At 44.3% G+C, this 27,459-nt stretch overlaps 5 protein-coding genes across 13 annotated transcripts in view; 3 read left to right on the top strand and 2 right to left on the bottom strand.

Annotated features, from left to right (window-relative positions):
• LOC128256118 (apoptosis-stimulating of p53 protein 2) overlaps positions 1-8,724 on the top strand; it is a 37,098-nt gene extending 28,374 nt beyond the window's left edge. For 2 of the 5 annotated variants that reach the window (XM_052986220.1, XM_052986219.1), the window contains exons 2-8: positions 1,502-1,775; positions 2,131-2,398; positions 4,161-4,378; positions 4,451-6,561; positions 6,638-6,855; positions 7,445-7,647; positions 7,719-8,724. In XM_052986220.1, the coding sequence (XP_052842180.1) occupies positions 1,614-1,775; positions 2,131-2,398; positions 4,161-4,378; positions 4,451-6,561; positions 6,638-6,855; positions 7,445-7,647; positions 7,719-7,763 (3,225 nt within the window). In that variant the 5' untranslated portion in view covers positions 1,502-1,613 and the 3' untranslated portion in view covers positions 7,764-8,724. The remainder of the gene's footprint in view (positions 1-1,501; positions 1,776-2,130; positions 2,399-4,160; positions 4,379-4,450; positions 6,562-6,637; positions 6,856-7,444; positions 7,648-7,718) is intronic. The other 3 variants (XM_052986221.1, XM_052986218.1, XM_052986222.1) reach the window with 2 other exon arrangements.
• A 115-nt stretch (positions 8,725-8,839) lies between these two features.
• LOC128256123 (UDP-glycosyltransferase UGT5) lies at positions 8,840-11,342 on the top strand. The gene is made up of 6 exons (XM_052986237.1): positions 8,840-9,029; positions 9,146-9,482; positions 9,544-9,702; positions 9,768-10,229; positions 10,284-10,762; positions 10,820-11,342. The coding sequence occupies exons 2-6, from the start codon at positions 9,380-9,382 to the stop codon at positions 11,207-11,209; spliced, it is 1,593 nt and encodes a 530-aa protein (XP_052842197.1). The 5' UTR covers positions 8,840-9,029; positions 9,146-9,379; the 3' UTR covers positions 11,210-11,342.
• Positions 11,343-11,734: 392 nt separating this feature from the next.
• Positions 11,735-13,899, top strand: LOC128256122 (UDP-glycosyltransferase UGT5). The gene is made up of 4 exons (XM_052986236.1): positions 11,735-11,819; positions 12,098-12,356; positions 12,410-13,075; positions 13,143-13,899. Exons 1-4 carry the CDS (start codon positions 11,817-11,819, stop codon positions 13,808-13,810), a joined length of 1,596 nt encoding a protein of 531 aa, XP_052842196.1. The 5' UTR covers positions 11,735-11,816; the 3' UTR covers positions 13,811-13,899.
• LOC128256125 (FK506-binding protein 5) lies at positions 13,807-27,029 on the bottom strand. The gene is given in 4 exon segments (XM_052986241.1): positions 13,807-14,209; positions 14,291-15,130; positions 15,133-15,534; positions 26,883-27,029. Coding segments are annotated over 4 exon segments (1,317 nt in total). The 5' UTR covers positions 26,890-27,029; the 3' UTR covers positions 13,807-14,141.
• On the bottom strand, positions 15,562-27,029 carry LOC128256119 (glycogenin-1). 5 transcript variants are annotated; one of them, XM_052986227.1, is made up of 8 exons: positions 23,937-25,005; positions 22,626-22,936; positions 21,504-21,793; positions 21,255-21,435; positions 20,975-21,040; positions 19,424-20,044; positions 18,159-18,360; positions 15,562-16,733 (listed from the first exon to the last, which is right to left on the bottom strand). In XM_052986227.1, the coding sequence occupies exons 1-8, from the start codon at positions 23,944-23,946 to the stop codon at positions 16,342-16,344; spliced, it is 2,073 nt and encodes a 690-aa protein (XP_052842187.1). In that variant the 5' UTR covers positions 23,947-25,005; the 3' UTR covers positions 15,562-16,341. The 5 variants fall into 5 exon arrangements, with proteins under 5 accessions (XP_052842187.1, XP_052842183.1, XP_052842184.1 ...); XM_052986223.1 differs by lacking the exons at positions 15,562-16,733; positions 23,937-25,005 and adding an exon at positions 26,883-27,029 and having other exon boundaries at positions 17,005-18,360; XM_052986224.1 differs by lacking the exons at positions 15,562-16,733; positions 20,975-21,040 and having other exon boundaries at positions 17,005-18,360; positions 23,937-24,997.
• Positions 27,030-27,459: the final 430 nt, after the last annotated feature.

Here is a 27,459-nt window from a genome sequence, read left to right as displayed (position 1 = left end):
TTATAAATTTAAATAACAATATTTTGGGATTACTAAATTAAAGGTTTTACTTTACTTACAGGAGCTTTTTGTATAAATAAATAAACACATTTTTTTAAGGAGCATTATAATTTGCAGTACTAATGGTCAGGATAGTTTTCAAATAAATATCTGAAAAAAGCTTAGAAGTGGAAAAAAGATTTACTTCATTGTGAATGTTAAGCTTGTACAATACAGTGACTCAAAGTTGTTTTATTATGGAATTTATAACAAGTGTATTTTTAATGGCGCATGCAATGATATTCTTGATTATGCCTGGCATGTTTATCCTCAGTGTTGGCGTGAAGTAGACACGATACTCGTCGATAACAGACTGGGACGTGTCCATGGCCAATCCTCATGACGGCATTTTATTGTTTGCTGTCGGTCTTTAGCCTGTCGAGTGGCTATATATGTATGTGTTTTTCCGTTCGAGTGTTACTCTGTTAGGGCTAGATCTGCTGCGCTGCCATCCGGTTTTTTCATATTTTTTCCGTGCCCGGTCCTCGCCTTTCCGTATCCTTTATATAATTGTGAGTGCCAGCGATTATGTACACGCAACTATGACTTTAACTGCCGCTTGTTGTTTCAGCAGTCGGTACTTGGAGTCCGTCGAGCGTTGTTATTGTCACGGCTGTTTGGGGCGCTGCCCGTTGCCATTGACAACAGTGTAGGGGCTCGGTAAACACCCCATTCAACCCGTACAAACCGTACAAACCCTACCCACCGCTCACCGACCACGCACACCAGTCCAACCACATGGCTGCATACACTTGTGCACTTTCCCGACACCCACATTCACACCAACACAAAGTGTGCTTTCAATCAGGCACTGAATTGAAAATCCATTAACGAGTACAAGGCAGAGGCACTGGCGCCAGCTGGCACTGCCAATGGCACCCACTGTTTCTGCGAGGGAAGCCGGAAATCGGCCACCCCGGCTGGTTGGTCCGCCAAACATCCTGAGCTATATATTTTCTTGAACAATTTTGTTTCCTTCTGTTCATGCCTTGCTGCTGCAGTCAAGGACACTTTCGCAGGCCAGTGAATGCAATTGTAACAAACGCTGAAGTGCGAAAGGGGTGAAATCACAAAAATCGTTTATTTTAAATAAGTTAATAAGTATGTAAACTATAAAGATTATTGATTATTAAAGGATTTGTTGCTATGAGGGCCAGAACGCAATTGAAAGCTGCAATTATAATTCACTTACATCCAGAGAAGAACATTGAAATGTTTGAATGTACGTTGTTATTCAAAATATAATCGTACACAAAATAACATATTTAATTGGTTTCAAATTCTTTCATTTGAAATCTAAATTGATTCATATTAAAAATAAATATGCCATGTTTTTTCTCTGGATGTTTACCAAGGATTTTAGAAAGCCATTAATGGGAATATTTTCTAGTGTAGAGTATGATTCATAACTGTGTATTATTTCTTCATTTTCCAAAAACGAAATTTTAATCCTACGATCTAGAACTAAAAACGCGTTAGTTTCTCCAAGTGCATTCAATAAGAACCGAAACGAAACGTATATTCAAATAAATCAGAGATTAATCGAAGCCAAAAATCAAAAGACCGCCTCGAAAATGTTGACCTGCGTGTGTCGACCCGTCTCCGGCAACCTGCCCAAGATGCCGCCCGCCTCACTGATGCCCGCCCACAGGGCATCGTCATCATCATCGACAGCCTCCTTGGCCTTTGTCAGTCCCACGCGAGGAGTGGTGGTGACCTCCGAGCCCAAGCTGAATGTGAGTATCCCGGACCCCGGATCCCGTGTCCCGGTATCTTTGCACCCACCCAAGGAGCAAATCCAATCTGCGCCACAACAAAAAGCCGAAATTAGCTTAAGCATAACTTGATTTATGGCTGACCACGAACGTTGACAACTTTCAGTTTGACTTTTCAGTTTTCCCAGGGAGGGTTTTCGGTTACGCCTCGGATTATAAATTGTGAAATTTCATTTCTCACTTCAGGCTGGAGGTGGAGATGTAGCTGAAAGTGGATTTGGGCTGACACACACGCATCCACCTCAGCCGCTTATTACGCTAACGATCCGAAATCTCAGCCTCTATCTCATTCCCCTAATCTCTTGGTCCGTTGCAGGTGCCCAGCAGGCTGACGTCAGCCGAACTGAGGGCGATGGCATTGAGACAGCAGCAGCAAATCGACAGCCAGCACCAGCTGCTGGCCACCAAGGAGCAGCGCCTGCGCTTCCTCAAGTCGCAGGAGGTGCGCAGCGCCGTGGCCAGCGCGGAGGGCGAGCGGCTCCGCCGCCTCAGGGAGCGGGTGGAGGCCCAGGAGTCCAAGCTGCGCCGCCTGCGAGCGCTGCGGGGTCAAGTGGACTTGCAGAAGACCTACAATGTGACACTGAGTGAGTACATTTGCAAAAAAATAACATAACATTGTTCACTAAGTAAGATATAAACGTGAAAGTTCTCATATCAAACAAGCCTAAGTGCTAGCCAAATGCAAAATCGTTGAAGGGATTAGGGTCGGTTTACTTATAGTCAATTAGTGGTAGTTCTTAAAATCTGTATATACAGAATTAATACAAACTCGGTTAGAATTTATTTATTTGAAACTCGTATAGTACAAAAAAGCAAGGAAAAATGTCCAGACTATTACATAAGTGGTGCCTTCTGCCTTCAAAATTTACCATAAAGTCAAAAGATATTAATATAATAATATAATAAACATGTACAGCTTTATAAGTGAACTTAACCTAATTTCAGAGTGCCGTGTCAATTTCCAATTTACAATTTGTGGGCGTTCGAGTGGGCGTGGCCACATTTTGAAACAAAATTGCGCTACGCGGAATCTACATTTAAAACATTAAATTTCTAGCTTTTATAGTTTTTGAGATCTTGACACTCATACGGACGGACAGACAGACGGACGTATACGACTAGATCGACTAGGCTTTTGATCCAGATCAAATATATATATACTTTTTAGGGTCTTCCAACTGTTGCACACTTTTCAAGGAATAAAATATACCCTTTTAATCTACGAGTAACGAGCATAATAAAATCAATTTTATATTAAGGCGAATAAGTAACAAACAATTACAAATTTGAACTTCAAATTGAGCACTTGAGTTTAGTAAAATTAAGTTGACTTAAGTACTAAACTCGTGTTAATCAATTATTTAAATTCCTTTAAAATGAAAGATCAACTTGTAATCAGTTTTATACATGTATTATCTTAAATCGATTAAATTTATGTTTTCCCCATGAAATTTTAAAGCTAAATGTTTCAGGAGAACACAGAGATTTACTATGCAACTTTTGTGCAGTGCAGAAGGAGAAGGAGAAGGAGAAGGAGGGTTGGCTCACGGGCAGTGGCGAAGTGCCACCAAGTGCATTTGCTTGGGATATCCTATCCGGACCTAAGCTACCCCATCCAATTGAGTTAAGCACCGCCGGCTGAGTGGAGAAGAGGGGCTCTATGGGTGAATTAACATGTGTTAAAACCGTGTTGAGTGGCGGCCGGCCTCCATGGCAGAGCAGCCAATTCCCATCCACTCGCCCCTCGCGTGTGTGAATTTAATTTATGTATGTGTGTGCCACTTTGTTGTCCTTTATGATTGCCAGTGGGCGGCAACAATGCCGCCTGAACATGGCTAAGAAGATGTTGGCCCGCACACTGGCACACACACACATTACCATACAAGGGTATTATGTTAATGAGCTGGCGCCCTGTGTTGTGGCTGTAATTAGTTTGAACAGGCAGCCCAAATCCACGAAAGGAAAACACCGGCGACCAGCAGGCGGCCGGCGATTATAAAATAGTTAGTGAAGGAAAAGGCATGGATCGGGATAACATTGTTGATTAATCTGAGCACTCAAGGCAGAAGCACCTACATTAGTGAAGAATCAAGTCCTTAACTACAGATTGCCGCAGCTGAGTTTTAATTAGGATTTACGAAGATACCTTAACGCAAAAACGAGATTACGCATTATAGTCCTGATAATAGGCATAATCACTTTTCGGTTTGCTCTTAGAGTAGACTACCTAAATATATGGCAATTAATGTTTACTGAGTAATTTTAAAAGTAAGCAAGGTTGTTGTGTAGTTTAAAATGATTGCTGCGTTTTCAGAACAATATATTTTATCCAATTTGTATCTTCAGGCAATGACTTGGACTCGATTCGTGCCCTGTTTAGCGAGAAGGAGAAGGAGCTCAGCCTGGCCGTGGCCAAGGTGGAGGCCCTGACCCGCCAACTGGAGGACCTGCGACGTGACCGTCGATGTCCTGTGAATATCCTGGCAGCCGCTGGCTCCGCTGTTGGCCAGGCCCTTCCACCCCAGGCATCCCGCGAGCTGGAGAAGCTGCGACGCGAACTGATGGTGAGTGAAACGCAAACTGCAACAGCCACTAATTGGGAAGTTGTTTATGTTTATTTTGCATTATCATTGCAGTACCGCAACCAGTTGTCGCTGCAGCAGGATGCACGGCTGCACATGCAACGCGAGGCCCTGCAGCAGCGACAGGCGGAGCTACGGTCCGTGGACCAGCGTATTTACGAACTGCAGACGCGCCTGCAGCGCAAAAAGCAGGCCAACACCCATCACCAGCAGCAGCAGCAACATCAGCAGCAGCAACAACAACAGACGACCGTGCAGCAGCAACAGCAACAGCAACAGCAATTGCATGTTCAGTCTGCTCAATTGCTGGCGGCAGCAGCAGCAGCAACTGCACAGCAGCAACAGCAACAACAGCAACAGCAGACTTTGGCCTACCAGCAACCTGCCAGCAATCTGGCCAAACACGGCGGAGTTGCGGCCCTTAAGCAGCAACTGTTGCAGAAGCAGGTCAATCAACTGGCAGCTGCAGCCGCCGCCGCTGCCGCCGGACGAGCCCGCGGCAATGTGGCCGCCGTAGAACCCTTCATCCACACGCCCCAGAAGTCCACCATCACAAGCACCGCCAGCTACTTGAGTGGCGGGATGAAGCATGCAGCGGCCACGGCCAATACCAACCAGCAGAACCAGCTCATCCAGGATCTGACCCATGTCAAGCTGGGCCAGAACAGTGGTTTCTTTGCCGGATCCGTGCCCGTACCCGTGCCGGTGGCCAGTTCCAGTAGCGAAAGCGACGAGTCCAAGCTGGCCAAGAAGCTGCTGGCGGGGGCGGGTACGGGGGCGGCTGTTGCCAAAACGGATGCCGAATTGCGCAAGCAGGCGCAAACAGAGGCCATGGATAGTACCACACATATCTACGCGGAAGTGGGACCCAAGAAACGAGATCGAGAAGCAGCGGCAGCGGCAGCAGCAGCAGCGGCAGCAGCAGCAGCTGCAGAAGCAGCAACTCAAGCAGCAACTGCAGCAGCAGCAGCAGCAGCCCCAGGAGCAACATCTACACCCGCCTCTGTGAATGTCAGTAAAATCCCCAAAAGCATTTCCTCGAGCAGCGCCAGCAGTTCCGCCACCGCCTCCGCCCTGATAAGCAAACTCAACCAGCAGGCCACGTCGAAGGAGAGCCAGGAGCAGCAGCAGCAGCAGCAACAGTTGCAAATCAAGAAGAACGAGATTTCGGTGACCAGTGAAACGCTATCCGAACGCAACACACAGCAGCAGCTCACCGTGCACAGTATGCCTTTGGGGGCGATAAGCAAATCGGTGGCACTAGCCCCCGTGTCCAATGCCTCCAAGCCGCTCCAGGTGCAGGTGGGCAATCTGGCGGTGCCGCCGCGCAAGCCCATCAGCAGTGTGGCGCCCAATTCGGTGAGCAGCAGTGGCAGCGGCATCGGCAGCTCCATACCCAAAATGATCACCTACAGTCCGAAGGTGAACCGCGTGGCGCCCAATGTGGTGATGGCGGATCCCCGTCCGGCCCTGCCGCCCAAGCCCAGCAAGATGTCGCCAACGGAGCAGCCATCGCCAGTGGAGGCCGGTACGTCGGCATCCACGGCAGGTGTGGCGCCAGCATCAACGGCACCTAAGCCGCTGGCGGCGGCGACCTTTGGCCTGCAATCGCTGAACATCAACGACAACTTGCCCATCAAGGCCAAGCCACTGACCATCCGCAAGCAGCCCCTGTTCGAGCAGCCTCGTCTGAAGTTCAGCCAGTCCGGCCAGTCCAGCACTAATGGCCAACAGAAGCCGCCTCCGATGCAGCTGCCAAATCAACGGAAATCAGAGCCTTCACTTAGACAGCCAGCAGAGGCCTTAAAATCCACGCCGGACACCTCGCCCCAACACTCGCCCAGCAGTGAGTCCAGCGCGGACGAAACGGACCGCATGGTGCCCCCAACGACAGCGGCCAGTCAGCAGGAGATGTCAACATCCGCGTCAGCCACTGTGACGGCCACGACAAGCAGCAACATCAAGGAGCGAACGGGCGGAAAACCCAAGCTGGCGCGACGGGTGAGCTTCGATCCTTTGGCCCTCCTGCTGGACGCCAGTCTCGAAGGCGAACTGGAGCTGGTCAAGAAGACGGCCATGCAAGTGGCCAATCCCAGTGCGGCCAACGATGAGGGAATTACGGCGCTGCACAATGCCATCTGTGCCGGCCACTTTGACATTGTCAAGTAAGTGACATTTTCCTTCTGCCCTCTTTCTCTCTCTTTTTTTTTTATTAATCCAATTAATCACATTTTTGCTCAGATTCCTGGTTGAGTTTGGCTGCGATGTGAACGCCCAGGACTCGGATGGCTGGACGCCACTGCATTGCGCCGCCAGTTGCAACAATCTGTCCATGGTCAAGTTCCTGGTGGAGAGCGGCGCCTGCCTGTTTGCCTCCACGTTGTCGGATCACGAGACGCCGGCGGAGAAGTGCGAGGAGGATGAGGAGGGCTTCGACGGCTGCTCAGAGTATTTGTACAGTAAGTACACTAGTTTGGCCCTCTGGGATTATTAGGAAAAGATCAACTTTTATACCCGTTGCTTGGAGGTTTAGAGGGTATATTGTGTTCGTTGAAACAATACCTGTTACAATGGATGAGAAAGTCAACCCAGTTCAATTTAGAGGCAAGTTCAATTCTTACTTGCGGATAAGATATACACAGTAATCGTTTTTGTATCAAAGACGTTTCCTTGATCTGTAGGCAAAATTTAATTGTGTGTTTTTAATGGAAACACCAGGAGACCAATATTATAAAATGAGTTTTTAAAAGAGCAAGTAATAACATTTGAGTAAGAATAACATGTTTTAATGTCATTTGAATTTAATTAATAGCTGCTGACCGAACAGCGGACATGGCTATTTTAAAGTAATCCAGGTTGTAATCCATTTTCTTCTGATTACTGGAGGTAAAAATAATGCATTCGTAATCCATTTTGCAATGACAACTTTTCGGTCTATTTTTTTTGCAAAGGTTAGCTGAGTAAATGGTATCCAACAGTCGTTTCACTCGACCATTGCGTTCCTTTTTGTTCATTTATCTTTTCTAACGTTTTTCCCTTGACTTACAGGCATCCAGGAGAAGCTGGGCATCCTGCACAATGGCGACGTATACGCCGTGTTCTCGTACGAGGCCCAGAACGGCGACGAGCTCTCCTTCCACGTGAACGAGCCGCTGATCGTGCTGCGCAAGGGCGACGATGCCGAGAACGAGTGGTGGTGGGCTCGGAACGCCGGTGGCGAGGAGGGCTACGTGCCCCGCAACCTCCTGGGGGTGAGTAGCCGATGAGATGCCTTCACGTACGCAGAAAGGGAGGGAACTAAGTGCCAACTCCTTTTTCACAGCTGTACCCACGTGTGCCGCCGCATTCGCCGCACTTCAGCGATTAGCAGTTAATACGCTTCACCATACTGAAGCGCAAGGCCGGCCGACTCATCCAGAAGCGCTACATATCCAAGTACATCTAGGGAGCAGGAGTTGGATTTCTAGCCGATTCTGGGCACGTGCCACCGCAGGAGTCATCGGGGAATTATTTATCACAGCCCCATGTTTCTTTCTGTTTACTTTTTGTTTGGGAAAAGCAACACAAAGGACGAGGAGCGAGGAGCGAGGTGGTGGCCCACCCATATGCCCAACCATATGGAATGGAGCCGACTGCAGCAGCTTCCGCCTCAGTCATTTATCCCGACGACTGGCCTCAATTAGCCCAGCTTTCGCACAGGGTTCAGCACACATACATATCACCCACCCACAACGCACCACCATGACCACCCCCTGCATACGTACAACCGCAAATTGAATTTCACTTAAGCTCTTTAGCTTTAAGGCCTAGACTAATAACTCATATCAGCCGCCTGCTCGCCACACAAACTTCACCTTCAAGTTTCTGCAGAAAAAAGTTCAAATTGGAAAATGGAAAATTTGAAATTCGAAATTCCTGGCTGCCCACACACACAGAATGTTTCATCTACGGCTAGCTGAAGGAGTTTGTTAATTGCATGTATCAAGATAGTACTTAAAACTTTAATCGAACTTCAACATGGTTCAGACAAATCGAAAGAAAACATTTTAAGATAGATAACAAAAACTGACACAAGGAGAATACATAACGAATCGAATGTGATTTTTGTATAAAGACGAGAATAACTTAAACAATTTGTATCGAATATGGAAATGTAAATTACATAAAGCGGATTCGTTGAAAAGTAATCGCATTATAGGATATACGTTCTAATTTAACTTAATTTAATTATAATGTATCGATTGCTTAATACCTAGCATTTAAGGACAAACACATTAAAATGCAAATACGTTTGAAAAATGAAAAAATAAAACGATTCAGAAAGCTTATGTGGAGGTGGTGTGCTTTTATTTCGTTCTCGGGCCCCAAAGTCTTGTACTCAAATAAATACAATTATCAGAATTGCATCGTAGTTAAGACTATGATCGAACTGCGGCTCAAGTTCAGTGTTCATTCAGAAGTGCAAACAGTTGCATCTGTCATTTCTCCACGAAACAAGTGAAAAGCTTTTCAGGCACGCGAACATCAATTTAATAGTCTCCTTATAACAGCGTCGCGTATACTGTATGTACTGATTACGTGTTTCAGATGCTACATATATGGAGCCGTTCAAGCATTAATAACCTTATCAAAAGTAAGTAATTTGTATTTCACAAATGTCGACAATCTTTATTGAACGGCGAACGATTTCCAGTTGTTTTTATTTTTTGATTATTTTGTTTCTGTAATTTAATCTTAATTGTTTTCTAGTTTAACATGAACTTTGAGTCGAGTTGGCATCATTAGAGCAAGCGAAAATAGCTTTTAGTTTTTGGCGCTGGCTAGAACCGTGAAGTCGGATTTCTAATCTCAAGAGCAACGGACCTATAGTGTAAACAAAAACTGGAAACAGGTTGTTGCCAAGAACAGAATAAGAGAAACCTGGATTAAACCAAAAAAAAACATTGGATTCACAAGTTCTTAGATTCAGTTAATGTTTTAAGGATGCAATTTGTATTAGTATTTTCCCTGCTCCTGGCTGGAACTTTCTATTCCCAGCTAAAATTAGCTGAGACATCTAAAATACTGGCCGTGTATGCGTTTCCAGGTATTGTATTTGCTTGCATAGATATATAATAATTTCTGACCAATTTTGTATTATTGGTTAGGCAAATCACATTTTATGATGCACAAAGCTTTGATGAGGGAACTCGTCGAAAGTGGCCATCAGGTGACCATGGTGACTGCCTTTTCTTTGGAGAAAGAGCAGCTGGGGAGCAACTACACGGAGATCTTGATAGAACCGGTCTACGATTTCTGGCATGATGGTAAGTGTTGTTGTTTTTATGGAACATCTGGCAAATCATCAGTCATCAATATCGTCTGGAACCAGTTAAGCTGAACTTCGGAGCCCAGCACTTGTTCGAGCTGACCCGCATGAACAACTATGATTTTCTGAAAATGCTAGAGATTATCGGGCTAAAAACCACGGAACATGCTCTACGGCAGCCCAAGGTTCAGACTCTCATTCATGCCAAGCAGACGGACGGGGTCTTTGATCTCCTCCTGGCCGAGCAGTTCTATCAGGAGGCCTTTCTGGCCCTGGCTCACATCTACAAGATACCCGTGGTGACCACGAGTACGTTGGGCTACGTGAACCACATGAGCCAGATGATGGGTCTGATTACGCCTTGGTCTTTTGTGCCGCACGGTTTTATGCCCTTCACCGATCGAATGAGTTTCCTGGATCGGGTGCGCAACTCCTATGTATCCTTCTATGAAGACATGGACCGGCTGCTCAACTATTTTCCCAAAATGGATACTGTGGCCAAGGAGTTTTTTGGCCCCGTTTTGGGTGAGTTACGACGTTGGTTTATTAGTGAACCCACATGAGATAGGTAAATTCTAGATGTGGTGCCAAAGGTCAGGCACATGGAGCGAGAAATCTCAGTAATGCTGCTTAACAGTCAAGCACCGCTGACCACGGCACGTCCCACTGTGGATGCCATGGTGCCAGTGGGTGGCATGCACATCTATCCACCCAAGGCACTCCCACCGGACATGCAAGCCTTTCTGGACGGGGCCACCGAGGGGGCCATCTTCTTCAGCCTGGGCAGCAATGTCCAGAGCAAGGATATGCCGGTGGAAATGCTGCGACTCTTCCTCCAGGTATTCGGTTCACTCAAGCAGCGGGTGCTGTGGAAATTCGAGGACGAGAGCATTACCCAGTTGCCGGAAAATGTGATGGTGAGGAAGTGGCTGCCGCAGGCAGATATTCTGGCCCATCGCAACGTGAAGGTTTTCATCACACACGGCGGACTGTTTGGCACTCAGGAGGGAGTGCACTACGCCGTGCCTATGCTGGGCATACCCATCTACTGCGATCAGGTGGGTGTTAGCGTCATCTTAACCCTATCCAGACACTAATTCTGACTTCTGTTCCAGCACCTAAATATGAACAAGGCCGTTTTGGGCGGCTATGCCATCAGTCTGCATTTCCAGTCGATTACCGATGAGATCCTCCGACACTCCCTGCACCAACTCATCCACAATTCGACGTATAAGGAAAACGTACAAAGGGTCTCAAACATATTTAGGGATCGACCGCAGGAGCCCCGCAAAAGTGCCGTCTATTGGATCGAATATGTAATCAGGCATCGAGGAGCTCCCCATATGCGATCCGCAGGCCTCGATCTCAACTGGTTCCAGTTCTATCTGCTTGATGTGGTAGCCTTTGTGGCCGTCATTGGCTTGACCGGCATCCTGGCCCTCTTATTTGCCATTAGATTGTTGATGGGCAGTAACAGAAAGCACAGGAAAGTTAAGAAAAACTAATTTGTTCGAAGAATTTATTAAAATGCTCTTAGGAATTAATATTTGAAGGTTAATTGGTAAACAAAATGTAACAATCGAGTATAAGAAATGTCAGTAAAAGTAATATTCTCATTAAACGTGTGGAAACATTGTACTTAATCTATTTTGTGTATAAATATATAAACTAAATAAATAATGCATTAAATATTTTTTACTGATTGCAAAGGGCATTACAAATATTGATTTATGAATAATTTAGATCTATTTGTTTTATAACTTAAGTGACTTAAACGACCAAGAAAAAGAAATAATAAACCCAAAAACCACATTCCCAATCATTATATTATCTTTATTATCACAATCTACCTTGTTTTCAATTTCAATGCATGATCATGCTTACATAAAATTCGGTGGGATTCATAGATTACAAGAACATGACGTCTACCTCTTTCTCCGCACGAGTCACACACAGATTATTAGTTTTGCCAATCTCAAAGGGTCTCTTGACATACATATGCTACCTAGAGACCCACAAATCGGCCTATCAATACCTATCGCAGTCGTTTGAGAATCGTCCAGCGAGCCGGTTGTTGATTGTTCCTATTGTAGAGTAACAAGCTTAATCAAAATGGTTTGTTGTAAATAAATTGATTAAATATCTGAAAGCTTTCAAAGCTTTTTTCAAAATTGTCAATGAAACTCATTTATTGGTTTATTAATTGACCGGAAAGCTTATAATTTTTATTAAATTAAAATGCAACATGTGTTAAGAAAATAATTCTACTAGTTATTACACCAGATTATTTGTTAAGTAAAATTCAAGACCTCCGATGAAGAGTTGACTGATAAGACAAGGTCTAAGGATGATCAGTAGCACACATTGATATTGCTAACATTTATATTTTACAGAAATTGAAAAGTGCTCTGCACTTTTTGCTCTTGAGCCTGGTGGCATTTCAGCAACTGGACTTCGGTGCTAGCTCCCGCATTCTGGCAGCCTTCTTTTTCCCTGGAAAAAGCCACTTTATGATGACCAATGCCATTATCCGGGAGCTGGTAAAACAAGGGCATGAAGTTACTTTCATCACTCCCTTTTCCTTGTCTAAAGAAAAACTGGGCACAAACTACAGGGAAATTGTGATTCCACAATACGATTTTTGGCCAGAGAGTAGGTAAAGTCGCTACAAAAAATGTACAAATTAATAATATTCTGCTTCCCAGTTAAGGAGATGAGCAATAAAAACAGCATTCTGGAGATGACTGATTTGCCGAATTTCACCTTCCTGCGGATGGTTAATGTGATGGGTGCGCACAGCACGGACTTTGCGTTCGAGCAGCCAGAAATTCAGGCCGTAATCAATGATAAAAATAAGGTCGGCAAATATGATCTGCTGTTGGCAGAACAGTTCTACAACGAAGGCGCCCTCATTCTGGGGTATCTGTACCAGATTCCCATCATTACCGTCTCGACATTCGGCCATGCCAACTACCTTAGCCAGCTATTTGGAATAGTGTCTCCCTGGTCGTACGTACCGCATGCATATATGCCGTACACAGATCGCATGACACTGTGGGAGCGAATCGGAAATGTGGCCATTAGTGCCGCCGAGGATCTTAGCAGGGAGTTCTCCTACTACCCCAACCAGGATGCCGTCCTTAGGAAACACTTCTCCAAACTTCTCGATAGGGTTCCAACCGTAAAGGAACTTGAGCGGAATATCTCGGCTATTCTGTTGAACACCTACATGCCGCTTTCTTCGGCCAGACCCTTGTCCTATAATATGATCTCAGTGGGAGGGCTGCATATTCAGCCCCCAAAGGCGCTGCCAGAGCACCTCCAGAACTTCCTGGATGGAGCCACACATGGAGCTATTTATTTCAGCTTAGGTAACTGTGTTGCGTGATAGATGCAATTAATGTAATAGTGCAATAATAACAATCAAAACCTTTATAGGCTCACAGGTGCGTAGTGCCGATCTCCCGCCGGAAAAGCTTAAGATTTTCCTAGAGGTCTTTGGCAGTCTAAAGCAGCGAGTTCTTTGGAAGTTCGAGGATGAAACTCTGCCTAATCTGCCGGCCAATGTGAAGGTGCAGAGTTGGATGCCTCAGACCGACATTTTGGCACATCCGAATGTCAAGGTGTTCATTGCACATGGTGGACTCTTTGGAACCCAGGAGGCGGTGTACAATGGAATTCCGATACTAGGAATGCCCGTCTACTGTGACCAGCATATGAACATCAATCAGGGCAAGAAGGCGGGATATGCCCTGGGTCTGGATTACCGGACAGTAACGGTGGAAGAGCTTCGGGGAATGCTGCTGGAACTGATTGAGAATCCCAAGTTCAGGAACAACATGAGGAAGGCTTCACGGATATTTCGCGATCGACCGCAAAGTGCTATGGACACGGCCATGTACTGGATTAACTATGTGATCGAGCACAAAGGAGCTCCCCACCTTGTGTCCGCCGGCGTGCAGCTTCCCTGGTACCAGTTCTACCTGCTGGACATTGTTGCGTTGGCTGTGGCTCTCGTTCTCCTGCCAATTCTGGTTCTTTTCTACATCTGCCGAAGAAGTTCCAAATCAAAGAGCTCTCCAAGGAAGAAGACCAAGAGGAATTAGAACCAAAACTTGTGTTTTATTTTTGTTAACAAAAGAGGATACAATTATGTTAGATAGATTTCTGCAATAAATTTTGGATAATTTCGTAATACATTTCTAGGGCACTAGACAGCTGGTAATTGATAATAAAGCTAACGAGTAGCGTGCAAAGACCGCTCGCAACTAACTGAGCTGGATGCTGAAATAGGTCAGGAGAATTAGCTTGGGATCTTCGCAGGGCCTTTCTGGTGTCTTCGGGCCTTTTCTTAAGCTTGTTTGTGATTGATGTGCCTTGTGTTGTATGAGTGTCATGAGTGTTTGAGTGTGTTTCAGTGTGGGCTTGCGGCGATCTCTATTGGCTTATGACCATGGACTTCTTTACCTTCTTCTCCTTCCTCTCATGGGTGATGGTCACTTCCTCTGCGAAAGAACGAGCAATGATTGGACAATATGATTTAGTGGAATTGGTAGGATTGGGTGGGTTATGCCCAGTATGCTCACCCTCGAACTTGGTGGGCAGCTGCTTGATCGTCTCGATGGTCTTGACATTCTTCTCGCCGGGCTCGATGATCTCCTCCTCGTACTCCTCGATGATCTCCTCCTCGTCGGTGTCATCGGGATTGGCCTTGTTGCTGGGCACAGGATCGAACACGGTCTTCACGGCCTTCTTCACGATGCCCTCGGCTGTCACGGTTGTGTAGTGATACTCGGTGCCACCTTCGATCTTGATGGTCTCCACGGTGGTCACGTCGCCGGGGTTCTCAGAGGGCACGATCTTCTTGGTGCCTGACTCCGACTTAAGTTTCTTAGTGGTGGTCACGTTCTTGTGCTTCTCGGCGTCCTTCAGGGTCTTCTTGTACTGCCGGATCTCCTCCTCGGTGAGCTCCACCTCCTCCTCCTCATAGACGGTCTTCGAGGTGGTGATGGTCTTGCCGGACTCCAGCTCCGTGGAGTAGGTGTACTCCACTCCGCCGGGCACTCGCTTGGACGCAACAGAGGTCGTGTCGTTCTGGAAGAAGTCAGCGGGTGGTGGTGGAGCCGAGGACTTGGGCTTCTTCTTCTGCTTCTTGCCACTGTCGATGGTCGAGGTGTTCGAGGTGGAGGTGATGGCCTTGACATTCTGCTCCTGCAGCGAATTCTTGCGCACGGTGCGGTTGTTCTCGGTGATCTCGATGTTCTGCGTCACGGACACCCTTCGCTCCGAGGTGGTAGTGGTGTTGGACTGCTGGTCCTGGTAGTTTTGCACCACGTTCTTCTGCTGCTTCTGGACGATGCGGCGGGAGGACTCCGTGGAATCGGTGGAGTCCACCGACGACTTCCTGGTCACGTTCTTCTTGTTTTGTTCAACTTGGCGGCGGTGTTGTCGTCGACCTCCGTGGGAACCGAGTCGTAGAAGGTCTTGGTGCGCATGCTGCGTGTTCCGTCCTCGTTGACGGTGGTGTACACCTCCTCGTAACCTCCCTCGATGGCGCGGGTCAGCATGGTGGTGCGCTCATCGATGCGGATCTCCTTGCCGAGACGCTTCTGGACCAGCTTCTTGTTCTGCTGCTCCTTTACCAGGTCCTCCTCGCTAACGGGCTTCGGGTCCCAGAAGGTGCGCACCTGGGTCTTGACGGTTCCATTGGGCTGGGGGCTGGTGGTGATCACCTCGTAGCCACCCTCGATCAGCTTGTACGTGGTGCTGGCTCCCGTGGCCTTGTCGAACTCCACCTTACCATCTTCGATGTCCGCGGAGGTCAGAAGCTCTGTGGTGTGTGGATGCATTGTGTGTATAGTATTTGGTATATAAGGCTGTATATTACGACCATCCCAAGCTCTTGAGTGTGTGTTTGCGTCTAGGGTTATCCAAAGCACTTGCGGCCTAAGTCTAGTATTAGCTTTTGTCTTATCTTACGCTAAATCTACGATATTGCGTGGGTTTCCTCAGTAAGGCAGCCTGGCATTCGGGTTAATCAAGTGGCTCTTAGACGATTTCAAAGACAGTCGTGATTATATGATAATTATTTTCCAATTGTATATAGCTTTAAGTAAAATAAGGCAGTTAACACTTTTCATATTTAATAATTTCTTAATTTTGACTATCTAATTTAAGCATCAAAGTTTGAAAAATAAAAGTTCAATCCTAATCCTATCATATACTTTTCTTTCATACGACACATTAATTTACACTCATTTTGTTCAGTTCACTATTAGCATTTTCAAAGTCACTTAAACTCATATTTTATTTCCTACCAATATTTACTTTAACCGAAGTCCTTTTCGTTGTATCGAATATTACGAAAAATTTAAATTGACTTATTTATACTTGGGATAACTGGAAACCTTGTAAACTGTAAGTTCACCGTCTAAGAGCCGCCTGCTAAGCAATTTTTACAGCATTCATCGTTGCATACGCTTTGTACTTTCTTGGATTTGTCAATTAATCGCTGGGTTTAGACGTGCACGGGTTGGGGTTCGGTATCCAGATTCGGTTCCAGCCGCCGGTAATACGACTTGGAGCGACACGCCAGGTTTGGCAGGCAGCTGTAGTGCATCAGCAGCTTCAGTAATTGCTATTTGAACTTGCGGGCGGACCGCTGTTTGCTGTTCTTCGAGACGCCGCCGTTTCCACTTCCTGCCGGCACCGTGATGTGCTGTGCTGGCTGCGGTTGTGGCTGTGGTTCCGGTTTTTCCTGTCGCATCTGTGGACTCTGCTTTAAGGAGGTGGCTGAAGGAGTTGAAGCGTTAGTTGCTGCGGTTTTAGGGCGGGCAGAGGGGCGTGGCTGGTCAAGCTGCGGCTGCCCCTTGCCATTCCCGTTCCCATTGTTAGTTTGCGGCTGTTTCGTTTTTATCGCCTGCGAAGGTGCGGATTTCTCAGGCGGATGCAGCAGTTTGCTGGCGGTTTCGTTTAGCAATTGATCATAGCTTAGTAGGTTAGCAGGAGGGTCACTATCGTTATCATTATCTGCAAATGTGGTTTGGGGGTAACGAGGAGACAGTAGTTTTAATTCGAATTCAGCTACATCGTCTGTGATGCTGGGATGCTGATGCTGATGCTGATGGTGACTGAGATGCGATGGGTGAATGGTGCTGGCTCTTATGGCTACGTGATGGCTCTAAGACCTTTTGGCCTAGACCCGTGGCTTCCCATGGCTAAGATGGCTTAAAATACACAACTGAAAAGGTGACAAAACGTACGAGAAGAGCGCAACTTAGGGCTAAAATAAAAATGCACATTTAAAAACAGAGTTTCTTAAATTGAAAATTTGTTTGTGTTGTTCTTGTTCTTGTTGTTGGGGGTTTCTTTGTTCTTGTTGTTCTCGAATAAATATTAAGACAATATTTGCAAATAGTAAATTATAACATAAATGGTATAAACGTATATAGATAGAAAAGTTTGGCTGCCAAAACAATTGAAACAAAACACTTAACACTCAGCTCGAATTCGATTCGAAGAGTGGGCGCAAAAAAGGGGGCGGGGCAGTTCGCACACACACACACTCACACACACAGGCAGAAACATGTACACAATAGCCACAAATGGTTGGCTACAATTTCAGTTTTGATTTTCACTTTATTTTAAATTGTTTTCGTTTATCTTTTCTAGAGTTATTGTATACACTCATTGTTTGGTTTGGTTTTTATTCATGGGGAAAAACATATGTACATATGTGGGGAAAGTGGGAAAGGGGCAGGTATTGGCAATGAATTTCGATGCAGATGAGCTAAAAAGTCATCGTTATAAATCGGTTAACACAGGAGAGGGCGAAAGTACAAAATTTTCAATTAAAATACAATGAAGTGTAAAAGTTTGTGGCCAGGCCAAGTGTTCTTTTAGGGAAGGAGCATTGGGGGCGAGAGATTGGGGCAACTGCGCCAAGTGTGTCGCCCACACACACACAACGTATCGCAACACATCACGTTTGTCGAGAGCAGCAGCAGCAGCAGCAGTGCAAAAAGTTTAATTTGAAAACTTAATTAAAATTTCTGTGCGTTCGTTTTTTTCCCTGCTCTCCATCTCTGTCTTTCTTTTTAACGATATGTGTGCGGGGGCAAATAAAAATTGCATTTATGTCACTCTGAAGAATTTGTTTCGACAACACATTTTGTGCTGAACCTTAAATCTCAATTAGACCGGGGGGCTCCTTGACATTGGCCACAGTTCGCCTTGGGAATTACGACTGTGTGTGTGTGTGTGTGTATGAGTCTGGTCTGTGTGTGCGTTTACTTGGGGTTTGGGGTTAGAGGGGGCTGAGTGTGTGTGTGTTTAACAAAAAAAGACAACAAAACGACGAAAATCGAACGATTTGCATTTGTTTGTTCTGGTTTGCTTGTTTCTGTTTTGTTTTGTTTTGTTTTGTTCAGATTCGGTTTTGTATCTATGAGCTACCAGTTTCTTCGGTCTCCTTGTCGGACTTCTTGTCCAGCGTCTGCGAGATCTTCTTCCAGATGTTCTCGAAGGAATCGGCTCCGGAGTAGTCGATCTGTCCAGACTCCCAGCACTGGCGGCGCATCTGATTCTCGTAGTCCTCCTGTTCGGGAGTGCGTTGCTCACCGATACGCAGCTGAGACAGAGCACCAGCCAGTCCCGCCTGAAAATATGCAAAATGGATTTATTAATTCTGTTACCATTAAAGAAGAGGGGGGCGGGTGGGGTGTTGGTGTTTCGGGTAGTTCATGCACTACGGATTAAACATTTATTAGCACTAGTAGACGCAGACGAACGGTTGACAACATTGAGATGTTAGTTACGGTGCACAGGGCGTATGATTAATATGACAACAGAGTGCTACTCGAGGCATAAATCAAGTATACGACGCGCTGCACAGCGACTGCTTACGTTTGCAACTCGTGTCCCAGCAACTCTCTGGCAGATTACTATGTGAAAGTGGGCGGAATGCTGGGAGGTGGCTGAGGTGAGCACATGCAACACGAGGATGAAGTGCCTGCTTTGCTGCTGCATCTCAAGATGATGAAGATGATTATGGTGATGTTGATGATGATGGTGCTGTAATGACGAGCGAGCTCACCATTTTCAATTTACATTTATGCTTGACCAGGTGCCAGGCCAACTAATAATAAATCAACAAATGCCCTCATCCAGGCCACAAACACAACGTTGAACCCGGTACCAAGGACCAAGGACCAAGAACCAAGGACCATGAGAAACAATGAACGATGACCGAAGGACAATGACGACGACAATGACAATTCGTATGCAAAACAGTGACTAGACGAAAACCAGGGCATTACAATATCACTACCACTTGCACTAGCACTTGTACACTTGCACACCCATATCCGATGCTGGTTTTTTGTTGGGAATTTGAGATTAAGCCTTCTACACAGAACAAAACATAGTTTCGATCAGATTTCAGCTTTGCTTTTTACAGATTTTACATAAAAAATTGTTTTTTTTTTTATGTAGTTATGAATATTTTAAGATATTTTCGTATTTACATTTGAATTCCTTTAAATTTCTATTCGTATTTCAATACAGTTTGTTTTTAAGCATTAACAAAAGTTTTTAAAGTGAATTTGAGAAAAATTCAAAGTTTAATTATTTTGTTAGCATCCTATGGAATATAAATCGAAACGATAAGGATATTTTTTTCTGTGTAGTTCTTGGGCCGGTATTGGATTGATTGCCTTTACCTCAGGCTGCGCTGTGGCTGCAACTTCATGTTCTTGTTGGTGGCTTGTCGCTTTTTCTACTGTCTGACTATGCACGGAATGATGAGGCGTGGGCGAGGGCGTGGGCGTGGGCGTGGCAGTGGGCGTGGCGTTGGCAGTGGCAATGGCAGTGGCTGAGGTGGCATGTTCAGGTGGATGTGAAATGTTTAGCTCATTGCTATTCACATCTACGGATGGAAAGTCTTCGGCATTGGCAGTGGCATTGGCATTGGCATTGGCATTGTAGGACTGTGGTGGAGGAGTCGGCGACGAGGGTGGGTGGCATGCATCGTCATGTTGCCACTCAGTGGCATATTCATTTGCATTCGCATTCGCAGTCTCAGTTGCATTCGCATTCAAATTGTCCTGGCTGTGATTCTGGCTGGGATTGTGGTGCTGGTGCTGGTGGTGGTGCTGCTGCTGCTCCTGCTCCTGCTCCTTCTCCAGATTCTCATAGTAATCTGCCCAAGGATCGCGGAACTGGCGCACATGCAACAGTTGGTGGTGCAGCTGCTGCTGCTGGTAGTACTCATGCTGCTGCCGCTGATGCTGCTCATCCGCCGCGGATTCGCTTTGCGAGTGCATTAGATTTAGGCAAAGGCACTGAGACGATGTTAGATAGATAGAGTTTAATGCACGACAAATGCAGTCCACGAATTTTATATGGCAAGTTTTTATTTACAGAATGCGCAACATAGGAGAGCGAGAGTTGGAAAATAAAGAGTAAATGAATAGTAAATCAATTTGCAAAATAAAGAACCGAACGGCACAAACAAAAAAAAAAGGTAAAAAGTGGAGGGTTACAAAAACGGAGATCCCCCTGAATGTGAGTGTGTGTGTGTGTGTGTTGGCTTGTGTTATGGGATATATACCTAATGATTCTGGCATCACCCCCAACCATCGACCATCTTCAATCATTTCCATCTATCGATGGCGTAAACCGAAACATTTTCCTGGCTCTCGGCCAAATCGTTGCAAATTAGAAAAAAAAACAGAAAGAAAGTGAACACTGAGACGAGCACACACACACACACACGAGACACACACAGTTGGACAAATATTACAAAAAATACAAAAGATATAAATTAAAAGAGACCCAATTGAGATTCGGTCCGTACGTCTGTCTGTCTGTCTGTCTGTCTGTCTGTCTGGGGGGCCAAAATAGCAGAAGAAAACACAAATAAAAAATGGGTTACTTTGGGGCGTGGCTGCTAATCGAGGAAAAATCAACAGAGAATTGGAAACCGAAACAAAAAAAATAATGAAAACGAAGTCAAAGAACAGAACGTTAAAGTGAATAGATAGAAGAGGCGAAAAGTGAAACGATAACGAGGTCAGCTATCGGCAAGAAATAGCAAATAGATCGAATTTGAATTTGTTTGCTTGGGTTATTTACTCGGCGCACACAGAAAGATGGATAAATAAATAAATAAATAAATATTTGAGTTATAATTAAGAATATTTACACAGGGGAGTGCTCAGGGTCTGTACAGATCTGGTGCGAGATGGTTCGACAATTGGAGATCTGCTTACCTCGGTACTGGGCCCGTGGGCTATCGCTCCCTCGGGCCGATCATTGGCAACTCTTCCTGGCGTTTGCTTGCGATTAGCGGGTTAAGAAACGAAGCAGGGGGTTTTTGGGAGCAAATACATTGGGTTAAACAATAAAATTCTTTGGTTAGCTTTAGTATGGCTTGCAACAACAGGGGGAGACATAAGAGTTCGGTCTGATTGTAGGGGGGGCAGAAGTAATGCTGTAAATCGCCAAAGGGTAGAAGATTCCAGTTGCAAATAGCCCACGGAGGGAACTTACCATTTCGGTGGACAGGGACTGAATCACGTTTTCACAAAAGATGTTCCACCACAGCTGAATCAGATCCTGGGCATGGGCATAGTCCGAGGAAACGCTGGCCACCTTTGTCTCGGAGTTGAACTGAATCAGCCAGGGCTTCAGCTTGCCGGCGAAATGCAAAATCTTAATCTTATCTCTGAACCTGTAAGCGTAAAGTATATTACAAACTGGTTACTGGTTGCTTGGCCATCTAGAGATAGGGAAACTCACTGTTTGAATGCGGGCAGATAGCAGTACGAGGCATAGGCCGTCACATTGTAAACAAATGGCAAATGCTTCTTAATGTCCGCCGTCGCCCAGTCGGCAAAGAACTGGTTCAGCAGGCCCTGGTCGCCACCATCGAAGCTGCCGTTCTTCACGGCGAACTCTGTGATCTGGGTGAAGGTGTCCACGCTGGGTCTGAACACAAACACGCCGGAGTTGAAGCAGTCCGGCCAGCTCACATCGGGAGCGGCCGACAGTTCCTCGCGCTCAAACAGCTCGTCGCAGTTTTGCAAAACCTATGAGAAAAGTACAAAATTCTTGGTTTAGATATTTTAAAAGAATATAATAATTATATATAATATTTAAATGAGATCTACTCTAATTCGATTTACTAATGATCTTGTTATTCATGGTATATGGTATAGGTATATGGATTTCTCAAAGTAACTGGCTGAGAGATACAGACAAAATTATCATCGTGACTTCAACATTAAAATTGTAAACGAAGTAATTTAATTAAAATAATTAATTAATCTTTAATCGGAAATTCATTACTTAAATAAATTAAGTGTGTTAAGACCTACATTCTTCAGCACATCTGTAATGACTTACTGATTTACTTAGTACAAATTTTTAGAATTGTAAACCATCGAATGATATGAACAACCTAAATCAATCAGTTAAATTTAATTTTGAAAAATACAATGTTCTCAAATTTAAAATTGTCAATTATTTTTATCTCAAACCAATATAAAAAATATGAGCTAAGACAAAAGGATTATAATAACATCGAAAATGATTGATTAAAAAAATGTTTTCACAATCTGGTCTTTATCACTTAAGTTTTATGTATAAATATATTTTTATTTTACAAATTGAATTTTTATGTCTTTTGTGCTCAACAAGATTGAATTTATTCCATTAGAAATTATGTGATAAAATAAATATTTCACAATGATATCTTTGTACATATGATATTTTTGTTATTATTTCTTAACGGATTGATTTAAGATCACATCTGATCAGGCTCTGAGGTTAATTAAGTTCAGAAGAGTCAAATAGAGTTAAAAACTAATGCCCGTCAATAAATATTAAATGGTATATTTTTTCCCATTGCCCATATCTTACCAATGTATCGGCATCCAGGAAGACGCACTTCTCGAACTGCACGAGGCGCCAGCAGTGCAACTTTGTGAAGGTCACGCCCAGTTCGGGGCGGGAGAGCAGCGCCAGATTGGCGGCGTCCTGTGAGTCGAGCACATTGACCTCCTGCACCACGTTGTACACCTCCTTCAGTCTGTCGCGCATCGCCTGCGAGACGGTGGGCGTGACCAGGACGGCCAGCTGGTGGGCGGTCTTGGCCCTCTTCAAAGAGTGGGCCAAAACCAAGGCACCCAGTGAGTACGTGTCATTTGTCGTCAGCGTCACCCAAGCGAACTCTATTCGGGACGAGAGGGACAAAGATAGAGATGCAAATTAAACGCTATAGATATTCCAGAGATAAGACTTCAGACCCAGATACTAATTGGGTTACAATTCAAAAGTCATTGTTACATTGCACGTTTCACTGCAGCAGCTGGCTGGGAACTCGCAGTGTATTTATTAGTTTCGGATTCAGCAAAAAATGGTTATGGATTATAAATAAACAAGCGATTTTTCAGGTTCCCCATTTGAAAGAGAACAGATACATATGTATGTTTGTACAAGTGGTGTGTGCAGATCTCCAACTGCGTCAGCAGTGGGCGGGGCACGCGGCGCCCACATGCATCCAAATTTCATTTGCTTTGTTAGAGCGGAAAAATTGCAAAAAAAAAATCATAAAGAATTGGCAAAATCGAGCAGAGCATATTTCAGGCGCGTCCAAACGGGCAATTAGAATTTTGCGTAGTTGGCATTTAGTTGGGCAAAAGCTATAGATAATTATTCATGGCGTTGGCATATCCTAATATATACATGATTAAGTAGCGACTATGAGCTTTTTTTCTGTGCACATTTCACACACGATAGGGAATTAGTTTTGACTAGATTAGGTTGGAATCTGTATGGTACACAATTTACAAGTGAATTTTTGTTGAAATTCTCTCCCCGTTCTTGGTAGTATTTATAAATTGTTAAACCATGCAGTCTTGCTGTGTTGAAAATTAAAAATTCATTAGAGTTAAAATATATAAAACATAAGATTATTTTTTATTTCCAATTTTGATTATTGACAATTAAATGGAGTTTAGAACAATATTATTCGGGTATTACTGCTACGAATCATATAGAAAATATATAGGTATATATACAAGTGTGTCTATATATATACTTGGTACTTTTCTTTAGTCAGGTTAAATGTCAGATTAGAGGTCTGTATACATGTTGTTGGGTTTTAGAGAAGCGAACTGAAAAGGAACTGTCAAGCGTAGGATACAAAAAGTAGGTGAAAACAACAACTACCTTCTCGCATTCAGATACGGATGCGGACACAGATACGGATGCGCATTCTGATGAATAGCTGCTGCACAACGGTCTAATCAGCGCCATTCAAATGCATTCGCTAGCCTGATCTTGATTTGGATTGAGCCCAGCATGATATTTATCCTCCGCCGAATTCTTTAATGTGTGTGTGAGTGTGTCTGTGTTTTGTGTGTGCGGGTGAAAGATACACAGATGCTTTCTTTTCTATTTGCGAGTGTGCTTGTGAAATGATTCGTTGAGCCTAAAATAAAAATGAAATCATTTACTTTCGGCAAAACCAGAATGGATCTTATTAACTTCTGACTTACCGGATGTGTGCAAAATGACAACAAATTTCACAAAACAATAAAACTTATGGGGGAAAACGGTGAAAAAGAATTTTAGCAATCGTCATAAATTTAACGATTTAAACAAAATAAAATAAACACTTGGTCTAAATATAAACATTTAACATCTGTTGAAATTGTCAAAATGAATGCGTCGCGACATTTTCCTTAAACATTTTCCTTAGAACGTAAACTTAAAAATAAGTAAATTAGCAATTTAGGTGACAGCTTAGGTGGAAAAATTATTTTTGTTTTTTGGCAGTGTAAAAGAGAGAACTATAAGCTACTCTCTTTAAAAGAAAGCTCTCTCTCTTAGACACTCTCTTTTTTGAGCAGAGTTTGCGCCTTGGTTTCTGCAACCCCGCTTTTATCAGATGCGTATAACGGGAGCACAATAAAGCTGATAAAGAGCCCCGCCAAAGCGAGTGTGTAAAAGGGTTGGAGGTCGTGGGTTGGGATGAGCTCTTGGGTCTGGGTCAAGTGACTGACATGCCCGTTGGAGTGTGAAGAGGCCCAGATCAGATTAACGCCAGTCACCGCCATTAATGGGGTCACCAATTAGATGAATGGGGAAGCCGAGACCTTGAGGGAGACATCCTGTGCCCTCCCGAAACCCGTTTGTCAGGGTCCCCATTAAAACATCGCGATAATTTGCAGCCGGCGCATAAGAAATCAAGTACAGTCAAACCTGGGTAACCTCGAAATCTGACATATGTATATTTTACATCGACTTATAACCAGATGTTCTTATTGCGAGGTAAAAGATCCAAGAAACAATTTTTATATGTTTTAAAAGAGAGGTAAGTTACTAATAATATTTTTATAAATTTACATGTTTTTTTATGTCACCACAAAGGTAAAGTATTGAAATATTTATTTGTTATAATCGTAAGAGAAAACATTTCTGTTATTTTTTCCGCAAATCCTTTAAAAACATAAATGAACTAATTCTCTTTTAAAAGTTTATTTTGTATAAGTAAAACAGAAATCATCTAAATATTAAACATCTATTACAAAATATATTTTCCTGAATCTTGCTGGTAAAACACTTTGTATGGTCCTGTAAGTTCTAGGAAATTTCGGTTACCCGTGTTGGACTGTACTAGGGGAAAATGCATATTGAGATATGCCAAAGGGAGTGGTGGTTTGGGGGGATCGGGGAACATCGGCGACACCAACGCACAAATTGGCGAGTGCAAGGCGCGGAACAAGTTCTGCGGGAAACCTCAGCAGGCAGTGTGTATCTTGTAGATTCCGATTCTGTATCCGAAAGAGCAGGCCACTAAAAATAGCCCCGCCAATGTGAAATGAAATGAGATTGTGTCTGCTGGTAGGCGATGCATTGGATCGGTACAGGCAACGCAGCAGTTTTAGAAATTGAATCACCATCGAGGACGAGGGGGTGACCGAAACGCGAGATGCTGGAAATCCCTGCGGGCTGAAAATTAAAGGCAGCTGCCGTAGGTTGATGATAAATGCGGGCATAAATCCGTGCAGATTTAATGGATATTCCAAGGCAAGAGAAATGATGATATATCCGAGAATTTTAGTGGGCGATGCGACACAAAAGAATGTTCTCGGGCGTGGAAAAGTTTTCGAGAAAAAATAATGTTATTTTCGAACACACAAAACTTGTTAGCGCCTGTCGCCAGCCATAATTCCGACCCATACATATACAGGCGAAACTTAAAAATAGAAAATCATCTACGGAGTGTACATATAGAGGGTGAATAATATATGGGAGGTGCTTCAAACATGATCGCCGGACGTCAGCGAACGCGTGTGAAAATGGCAAGGCGAAGTGCATCCCTTAATGGGCTGCTAATCTCAATGAGCTGCAGATGCGGAAAGACATAATCCGCTGATAAGGCATGCAGCTGATAAGGCGCAGCTAATGGCGCTACGTAGTATTACTGGGTCACCGGAATGCTACGACAGGTACAAAGCGCAAATCCATGTGTTAAATCACAACAAAACGCGGCTCTCTCTCAACATAACATTAAGAAAAGCTCTATCAATCTCTCTTCGGAGCTCTTCCCGCTCATTGAAGGTTATGTGAGCTTCACGTTATCAGCATTTTGTTCACAAACTTTTCATAAACAAACAAATATGCCAGGCAGCCAGAGGTTCCCAATGCAATGGTTTTGTTTTTTTTAAATGTTTTCCTACACTCTAACGGCCCTGAGAGCGATGAAACGGGGGGTGGTGAGGGGCTGTGGGCTGAGCAAATGCTAGTGAAGGTCAGTAAAGGTCGTCGCCACACTCTGCCGTCGCCGCTCTATGCTCGATTTATAAATATATTATAGTAATGCGATTATCGCTATGATTTTGATTCGGATTTTGATTTTGATTTCGATTTTGCATAACTCCTCCCAGAAGCGAGTGTTATGAAATATGGGAGAAATGGCGATTGGTTGGTTTATTAGCAGGAAACGCCAATGGAGCTTTAACTTAGGGCAGGCTTTTCTTTTATTTTCTTTCGATTTTCAGTTTCCAGCCTTTAGCCATGCATACACACACACACACTCTCTTCTTTCTTTGCTTTTCTTTTTTTTCATTTTTATGCATTTGCTTTGGATTTCGGTGTGGCCCAACTTACTGCTCATTTTGTTAGGATTTATGGATTAACTGCGGGGTTTTCTTTTAGGTAAACTCGATTGGGGCACTCGCGAAGTTTTTCCGGCGGGCGTTGACGGTGGGTGGCTGAGCTTTCACACTGAATTCGAGAACGAGAGCGGCGTTTGCGGTGCGCCTTTCACGAGCGATGACGAGAATCTGAAGCGACCGTTCGACTGCCGTGGGCATAAATGCCTAAATGCCAATGCAGAGACACGGGCAGCGCAGTCGACGACGCGGTCGACGTCGTTGGCCACCACAGAAAAAGCCGGTGGGAGATTTATTATACCCGCTACTTGCACAATAAAAGGGTATATTGTGTTCGTGCAAAAATTGAACAATCTTTCCACAAAACAACGGAGTAGCTTTAAGTTTAACTATTTGAACAACTGAGCAAGAATGAACCTAACTAACTGGATGAATATAAAACATCATATTCAAAATATTTACTGAAATTTATTCTTTTTGTTAAATTTAAAATAATTTGTTATGAGAAAGTTATATTATGTTTTAAAATATATTAAGTCTATAGTATAAAATATGTAACTCTTTTGTGTAAG

The sequence above is a fragment of the Drosophila gunungcola genome, assembly GCF_025200985.1.
Source record: "Drosophila gunungcola strain Sukarami chromosome 2R unlocalized genomic scaffold, Dgunungcola_SK_2 000013F, whole genome shotgun sequence".
NCBI lineage: Eukaryota > Metazoa > Arthropoda > Insecta > Diptera > Drosophilidae > Drosophila > Drosophila gunungcola.
This window is presented reverse-complemented; position numbering and strand designations above follow the sequence as displayed.